Here is a 9,545-nt window from a genome sequence, read left to right on the forward strand (position 1 = left end):
CTTGAACCCAATTTCTTATCAATCTGGATACGAGAAAAAGGTGGTAATCGCTTGGTGCCAGATCCGGACTCCATGGTGGATGCAATTAAACATCCCAATCAAGTTCTCGGAATTGTGTGGTCTTGTCCTGATGGAACACAAAACCTCTCATGTTGGCCAATTCTGAACGTTTCTGGTCAATCGCCAGTTTAAACGATCCATTTTTTGACAGTAGAGATCTTAACGCAGTGTATTGCACTAGAATAAAAATAAACAAAATTAAAAAATAAATTAAATTGCATGTATTTTACTGTTGCAGTATCGGCACCATAAACACCATTCGCAATTTCAGCGTTCTGGCTTGCTTTTTCGCATTAGTAAAAGAAAACGTGTAAAATGAACGGGATTTTCTATTTGTTGACCTCCATTATTAACACCTTGTAACTCACAACTGAATTAAAAAAACAAAAAACCGCAAAAAAAGATTGTGTGAATGTCACATTTCCAACGAGCCTATACTTGAAATTGTATGATCGATATTACGCGAGATAACTTTTTCCCCAACCTAATTGTTCGTATCACATACTATATGATACATGAGGGCGACATCAATAACCAGAAACCCGTTCGTTACCCTATAAAGAGCGAATCCAGGAAAAGCATCGCAGGAGGCGATATGAAAAAATTCTTGTTAGCCGTGGCTATAGTGTCAGAGTTTGAATAGACTAGACGTAAAAATCGTGTTCAGTTAGAATAGAAGCGAATTCAAAAACCGAAAACCTACAAGCCAATCAAGACGTTGAAGAACCCCTGCATACAGTGGCGTCGATTCTCCACCATTCCACTCCGCTATTGAACATATGGTCCTTCGAGCCGGATAGACGTCGAGAAGGTTCCGTCTATCCAGCCTTCCGGTTCTTTTATGACCCTTGAGAAGCATTTTCATCAGCAACAGTTACACCACGGTGTTCAACAGGAAAATTACATAAATATATATATATATATATATATATATATATATATATATATATATATATATATATATATATATATATATATATATATATATATATATATATATATATATATATATATATATATATATATATATATATATATATATATATATATATATATATATATATATATATATATATATATATATATATATATATATATATATATATATATATATATATATATATATATATATATATATATATATATATATATATATATATATATATATATATATATATATATATATATATATATATATATATATATATATATATATTCAAGGCATTACCCTAACCTTGACAAGGTAATTAGCGTTCCATCCCGATTATCTTGTCTCTCCGTTCTGCGTGGTCTTTCGCTTGCAGAACTTTTCTCCGTATTCCACGATGTCGACGGGAGCCGAACGGAAACTCCGCGGTTTGAAGAATCGCAGACGCAGTATTCTGTCCTCGTTTGCCTGCATCACAGAATTTACCGACAATTATCAAGAGAAGAGTGATGCAATGGAACTGCCTGTTCGTTTGGATAACCTCGCTGCACTATGGACCGAGTTCAATTCAGTGCAGGCCGAGTTGGAGACTTTGGAAGACACGGATGAAGCCATGGATGCGTATCTGAGCGATCGCACCGAGTTCGAAAAACGTTATTACCGCACAAAAGATATACTAATGCAATTTAACAACGTATCATCTCGTCAACAACACATGCAAAACCCACAACGTGAATCCCCGAGCCAAATGAGCTGCATAAAACTGCCGGATGTTAAATTACCCGTATTCAATGGACAGTTCGAAAGTTGGCTAAATTTCCATGATTCATTTGATTCGCTCGTCCACTCTTCAACGAATCTATCAACCATCCAGAAATTTTACTATCTACGGACTTCTCTGGCTGGTGAAGCGTTAAAGGTGATTCAAACAATACCTATAACAAGTGATCAGTATGCTGTTGCATGGAAGATGCTCGTTGACCACTTTTCAAACCCTCGGCGTCTGAAGCGTATATACGTTCAATCATTGTTTGAATTTTCCACTATACGAAGAGAAAATGCATCGGAGTTACATTCACTTGTAGAAAAATTTGAAACCAACGTAAGAGTGTTGAAGCAGCTAGGTGAACACACCGAATATTGGGATGTACTTCTGATTCATCTGCTAAGTACGCGGCTAGATCCTGTCAGCAGAAGAGACTGGGAAGAATATGCGGAAACGCTTGAAAATGTCACTTTCGATGAAATCGTTCAATTCTTACAACGTCGAGTCAATGTACTGCAGTCAGTCGTTTATCAACCTGCTGAAGTACAACAATTTAACGTGAAAAAGAACTGCATTCAACGGTCGGGAAACATCAGAACATTCCAGAATGCAGCACGTGAATGTACAGCTTGTTCGGGTTAACACTCTCTTTATCAATGTAGCGCGTTTTCCAAAATGTCCGCAGAAGAGAAGGAGCCATTTATTCGACGTAACCAACTTTGCCGTAATTGCATGCGTCGTGGTCATGTTCTGAAAGAGTGTCCATCAGAAAGCAAACTGCCGCAAGTGTGGAGGACGACATCACACTCTGTTGTGTTCCGCTCAAAGATCAGTTAAGGGGGTATTCTAGTGTAGAGACACGAATTTCGGACGTTTTTTCGAACTCCGTAAAAATAAAACAAAGAATATTTTTACTATCCATTATATCATTATTCGTTTATCTATCTTTCAACAATAAAACAAAAATAGGACGGAAAAAAAATATTCATAATTAGAATAGTTACATGCTGGTGAAGTGAGGGTGTTCAAAAAAAAGTTGTGCCATGGCGTACACGATTCCAGTCCTTCTGGTTATCTGAAACAAAAAAATCGAACAGATTCTGAATCAGTAAAGATGTCGCTATGGCATGAACCTCGGACAAGTCAAAAACATGGGTTTTAACAAAATGGCGGCCGTTTGAAAACAAAAATGCTGTTTAAAACGTTTTTTTTTTTGCGTTTACCGATTTTTTAAAAATAGTAAAATTAAAAAGTTATAATTTTTTATTGGTTCATGCGATAGAGAGATGTATGCAGATTATTTTCATATAAATTTGACATAAATCGGTTCAGTATAACTTGAGATATCGTGTACGCCAGTTAGAAAAAAACTAGTTCCGAGAGAAACGCGTTTGAAGTTCATTGTGATGGCCGTAACAGGTTAGATACCACATCACTAAGATGGCTCTAACTAGGTAAATAATAGGATTTTCGATAAGTCCTTTCTAGAGTATATTCTTGAATGCCTAAACTACAGAAATATGGTAAAAAAAAATTTTTCGATTTTTTCAGATTTCTAGACTAGAATACCCCCTTAATTCAAAACAAACAGCTTCAATTCAGCAATCGCCAGTTATTAATCAACCCAGTTACTCGAAGGGTAACGAATATACCGTATCATCAACGCCGGTAGTACATACAGGAATCACGAATTTTACAAGAAATGATAGAACTAGTCATAGGGTGTTATTAGCCACAGCAATCGTCCTGTTAGTCGACAACAACGGTGTAGAGCATCCTGTTAGAGCCCTGCTTGACTCTGGCAGTGAGTGCTGCTTCGTTACAGAACGTGTGAGTCAGCGAATGTACATACATCGCAAAAAGGTGAATCTTCCAATCGCAGGAATAGGACCATCCTCAACGCAAGTACGGTTCATGTTCCGGTCGATGCTCAAATCCCGACATAGCAACTATACTGCTGAGATTGATTTTTACGCTCTTCCGCGGGTTACTGTAGACTTGCCTTGCATCTCAGTAGACATATCAACATGGAAGTTTCCAACCGGAATTCAACTAGCCGACCCTTCGTTTTATGAATCGAGTAACATTGATGTAGTTATAGGAGCAGAGATATTTTTCGATATTTTCAAACCATCGGGACGACTATCATTGGGCAACTCATTGCCATGGCTGATAAATGCAACGTTTGGATGGATAGTCTCCGGCAACACACATCAAAAACATACGAATACATCATTTACCTGTAACATTGCCACTACAGCCGATTTGCATAGTGATATGGAACGATTTTGGGCAATCGAGGAAGATTCGATGAAAGCTTTTTCACCTCAAGAAACAGCATGCGAAAGTTATTTCACAGAAACAACATCTCGGGAACCAGATGGTCGATACACGGTTCGCCTTCCGTTCAAAAAGGAAATTGTTCACAACCTAGCGGATAACAAACAGACAGCACTACGCCGCTTTCGTCACATTGAATGAGACGGTTTCGGAACTCGAGTCTTGCCATGGAATACCGAGATTTCATGGAAGAGTATTTAAGACTTGGTCATATGCAAGCAATCAGTGAAAGCCAAATCCCTACACAGTCATCACACTTTCTACCGCATCATCCAGTCATTCGAGAAGATCACACAACGACGAAGGTTCGTGTCGTGTTTGACGCATCATGTAAGAGCTCAACTGGATTATCTTTGAATGATGCTCTTGAAGTTGGACCGATAATTCAGGACGATCTACGTTCTATAGTTATGAGATCTCGATTACACCCAGTTTTGTTGATTGCAGACATAACAAAAACGTTTCGTCAAATTAATCTGCATCCAGATGATACTCAATATCAACGTATATTTTGGCGATCTTCATCATCTGAACCACTTCAAATATTCGAATTGAAGACCGTCACATATGGCACTGCATCGGCACCATATCTTGCCACTCGTGTTCTCAAACAATTAGCGATAGACGAAGAACATAATTATCCATTAGCAGCGAGAGCCACGATTTTTATATGGACGATTTTGTTTCCGGTGCAAACACCATTCACGAGGCAATCGAACTTCAAGACCAGATGGATTGCATGTTCAGATCAGCGGGCATGCAATTCGTAAATGGGCGTGTAACTCTCCAGAAGTTTTAATAAATGTACCTGATAACAATCGAGCATTGGAATCAACCGTCGAGCTTGATAAAGATAAGTCGATTAAAACTTTGGGCTTACATTGGGAACCCATAACTGACCGGTTGAAATACGTAATACAACTAGTAGCCATCGATAGTACACAGCCAATAACAAAACGTACAACGCTCTCTTGCATCGCGCAGATATTTGATCCGCTAGGATTGGTGGGTCCGGTAGTAGTAACCGCGAAAATATTTATGCAAATTTTATGGAGTCTCAAAGAAGAAAACGGGAAGACGTATGATTGGGATTGTGAGTTACCTGCAGAAATTAGAAACCGATGGAACACCTTCTACATACAATTGTATCGACTAAATGAATTGCGCATCGAACGTCAAGTTCTGCTTCCAAATGCAACTTCTGTAGAAATGCACATTTTCTCTGACGCTTCTGAGCACGCCTATGGGGCGTGCGTGTACTTACGAACAACGAACAGCTCAGGTGAAATCAAGGTGGCACTTCTTACGTCACGATCCAAGGTATCGCCACTGAAACAATTAAGTATCCCTCGTTTGGAATTGTGTGCCGCTTTACTTGCCGCCGAATTGTATACCAAGGTAGCGGATTCCTTACGTTTGAGGATAATGACGAATTTCTGGGTAGATTCAACTACTGTTCTAAGCTGGTTAAAATGTACTCCTTCTACATGGACCACATTTGTCGCTAATAGGGTCTCCAAAATACAACATGCCACCCAAAACTGTAAATGGAATCATGTTGCTGGCAGCGATGACCCTGCTGATATTATTTCGAGAGGACTCTCGACGACTGAATTGCTCACCAGTCAAATCTGGTGGGAAGGTCCACAGTGGTTAGCACAGGACAAGCAACTTTGGCCTACACAAAAAACCGTGAATCTTTGCGATTCACAAATATCCACCGAAATAAGAAAGTGCTCACATTCTACTACTATGAAACAACAATCGTTCGTCGAAACATATATTTCAAGATTCTCAAATTATCAAAAATTATTGCGGATAACAGCGTATTGGAGGAGATACATTTCTATTCTTCGTGAACCAAAGTCTGAAAGAAAAGGCCATACTTTCCTAACAACAGACGAACTTCAAAATGCAGAACTAGTACTTGTGAGATTAGTGCAAATAGAAAGCTTTCCCGGGGAATGGAAATCGCTCCAAGAAAGTGAAACACTATCCTCAAGCTCACGACTGCGGTGGTTCCGTCCAGTCCTAACTCAAGAAAATGTGATCCGTATCGGTGGTCGATTAAATAATTCAACACAGTCATATGATTCAAAACATCAAGTAATCCTACCGGGAAAACATCCATTCACGACGCTTCTAGTTCGTTGCTATCACGAACGTTTACTCCACGCAGCTGTTCAACTGTTGACTAACACTATACGTTTGCGATTTTGGATAATGGGAGGCCGCAGTATTGCCCGCCGTGTGGTCCATGCATGTATAATATGTTGCCGGGCCAAGCCGAAATTAATCGAACAGTGTATGGCCGATCTACCCACGAAAAGAGTAACCATCTCAAGACCGTTCTCCGTTGTGGGTATCGATTTCTGGGGACCGATCTACTTACAACCTCGTCACCGCCGAGATGCACCAATAAAGGCGTATGTTGCGGTATTTGTTTGCTTCTGTGTCAAGGCCGTGCATCTAGAACTGGTCACAAATCTCAGCACTTCCAAATTCCTTCAAGCTTTCCGTCGTTTCGTCTCACGAAGAGGACTTTGTTCGCATGTCTATACAGATAATGGCAAGAATTTTGTTGGCGCCGCAAATGAACTCCGAAAACTGATAAGGAGTGAAGAATTCAAGACATCGTTTGCTCGTGAATGTGGTGACAATGAAAATCTGTCTACTACCAATAGAAGCACCATCAGCCGAGCTAGCAGAACCGCTCATCAACCAAAAACACGAGGATTCCAACGTGGATCAGTCTACGCAATAAATACAAGGCCCTCAATCTGATGGGTCCAGGTGAGGACCGCTCCAATTAATGTTTTATCTCCAATAGCGCTACTGGTCTTATTTTTTCATGTGAACGAGTCTAACTACGACGAGAGCCACTTCATCACACCAGGAGGAATCAATCTTCAGAAATGGTTATTTCTGCCGGAGCCAGGATGTTCGTATCACATACTATATGATACATGAGGGCGACATCAATTACCAGAAACCCGTTCGTTACCCTATAAAGAGCGAATCCAGGAAAAGCATCGCAGGAGGCGATATGAAAAAGTTCTTGTTAGCCGTGGCTATAGTGTCAGAGTTTGAATAGACTAGACGTAAAAATCGTGTTCAGTTAGAATAGAAGCGAATTCAAAAACCGAAAACCTACAAGCCAATCAAGACGTTGAAGAACCCCTGCATACAGTGGCGTCGATTCTCCACCATTCCACTCCGCTATTGAACACTAATATAATACTCAATATTTTACTTTTATAATTTTAGATGCACTTTGTTGAAACTGACAGCAAAGCACATGAAAATACAATGCCATATCATTAGAAGATTCGTAAAATCATCCGAAACATATGTATAACATAAAAATTACATTTCTATGTTTTTTGATTTTATTAATTTTCTATATATTCTATATTTATATTTAAGAGTATATTCCATTGAATTACTTCTAAATTCCTACTCAATTTGAGAGTGAAAAGTGTCACCCGTATCTGGGTGACGAAGCCCCCCAGGAAGTATACCCGTCACCCAGATTTGGTCGACGGGATGACGAACTTGTTAATGGCCTCCTTAACATAACTCATCGTAGGAAGAGGTGCATCGTCGTTGGTCACTGCACCGCTGTTCAGGTGTTCATCGTAGTGTTCACCTTTCGATCACCTCGCGTTCGTTCGTCACGATGCCTCCTTCCTTGTTTTTACACATTCCAGCCTAACACCTCCCTATTCCTCCCTCCTTCCTCTTCATAGGGTACACAGCGAAGGGTTGAGGCTTGTAAGGATTCATACGCAGAACAGCATCATTTCAACGGACTTTGTGGAAAAAGGAAATCTTGAAATTAAGTTCCGCCCGATGATGTCTGCTCAACAGTCAGAGCGTAAATGCAGAATTTACAAATTAACTATTAACTCTTAACCATTAACCACAATTGCGATTCGGCAGCCATCCTAGACGGTGGTGCCGATGAATCGTCAAACATTGACTTTTTTCAAGGTCGAAAATTTAGTATAAGTGTTCAAAAATGGCCTTTTCTAAGGTTAGATCCTCCAGCATTCAACTCTCTCTCATGGAACCATGCATTTTCCAACTTGTGTTTGATTGTGCTTTCGAATTTCAGCCATTGTCAATATTTATACAGTTTTCAAAACTGAAAGAGGTAAAATGATAACATTTTTTTTATTAAATTCGTTTATCTTTACAGGCTCAGTTACATAAGTTTAAAGGAGCCGAATTTTTAAATGTGTTTTTAAAACTATATATATATATATATATATATATATATATATATATATATATATATATATATATATATATATATATATATATATATATACAAACAATTTTTTTAAATCTATGGTTTGTAATGTGGGAAACCGATTACTCGCGGTGGACTCGAGTTTAGAAGGGTGACATAATTTTTCAGGAAAAGGATGGGATATAAGAAAATTATTACAATGTTGATAATCACACACACTCAATTCTTAAATCTATTCGTATATCTATTGTGAATTTACATTTCAACTTGTTCTCCTGATTATAGCAAGGGTACCAATTGCTCGTAAAGGAAGAAAAGCAGGGTATAAGGATGTAAGGATAATCAAACACGAACATCGATAGCTTTAAGGAAAACATATATTTGGGACATGTAATCAAGGTCTAACCGAGCCAACACATTTCTCACCGGCACATTGGGCTGCCTTCCTCTAGCCCGAAGGAAGTTTTCTAAATTCGATCTAGCAACAAGATGCACCTCACACGACCAAACAACGTGTTCGATGTCGTGGTAACCTCGGCCACAAATGCAGAGATTGCTACCGGCCAGATTGAAACGAAAGAGTAACGCGTCTAACGAACAGTGATTGGACATGTGTTGGGTTAGATTGCACCAAGTCAAGAAAGAAAACACGATATGGTTGTGGTTGACTTTTTGCTGCAAAACATTTTATTAGAATTTGGTGGGATTTCATCTCATGTGACTCACAATTTTGGTGAAGCTATTACAAAGGAAAGATCCTATCAGGACGACCAGTTAGCTTTTGTTTTTTACCCACTCTAGAATTGATTATATGTATATATTATATTATTTCAACTTAAATATTGAATTCAATTTGACTCACGTAATTCAGAATATTTTTAAATTTAAGATTTCACTTTGAATTATTTAGATAATAGAAAACTTTTGATACGATTCTTCTTTTGATCGACAATTTTTATCCTTTTCAATTCTTTTCTGTTTTGTATCTTCAGTTTGACGTTTTGTTTACTAATTTTGCTTTGGTTTTTGTGGCCTGTCGAAGAGTGCGTTGCGGAATCGAATCTTCACTGGATAGAGCGGCTGTAGTGTTATCGGTATCGAGTTTTTTGCCGTTACAGACATAAGTCGGGAGAAGGTGCGAATAAAGTCCCGACTCAAGTCTAGACTTTTGAACCATGGTTTGAGGCTAACCTTCG

General features: G+C 38.7%; 1 protein-coding gene across 1 annotated transcript; it reads left to right on the top strand.

Annotated features, from left to right (window-relative positions):
- The first annotated feature begins 1,385 nt into the window (after positions 1-1,385).
- LOC129761097 (uncharacterized) lies at positions 1,386-2,396 on the top strand. The gene has a single exon (XM_055758801.1). It carries the CDS (start codon positions 1,386-1,388, stop codon positions 2,394-2,396), a length of 1,011 nt encoding a protein of 336 aa, XP_055614776.1.
- Positions 2,397-9,545: the final 7,149 nt, after the last annotated feature.

The sequence above is a fragment of the Toxorhynchites rutilus genome, chromosome 1 (genome assembly GCF_029784135.1).
Source record: "Toxorhynchites rutilus septentrionalis strain SRP chromosome 1, ASM2978413v1, whole genome shotgun sequence".
NCBI classification, from domain to species: Eukaryota; Metazoa; Arthropoda; class Insecta; order Diptera; family Culicidae; genus Toxorhynchites; species Toxorhynchites rutilus.

Excerpts from the sequence above, each read along its gene's own strand:
- LOC129761097 (XM_055758801.1), top strand. The coding sequence starts at position 1,386 with ATGTCGACGGGAGCCGAACGGAAACTCCGCGGTTTGAAGAATCGCAGA.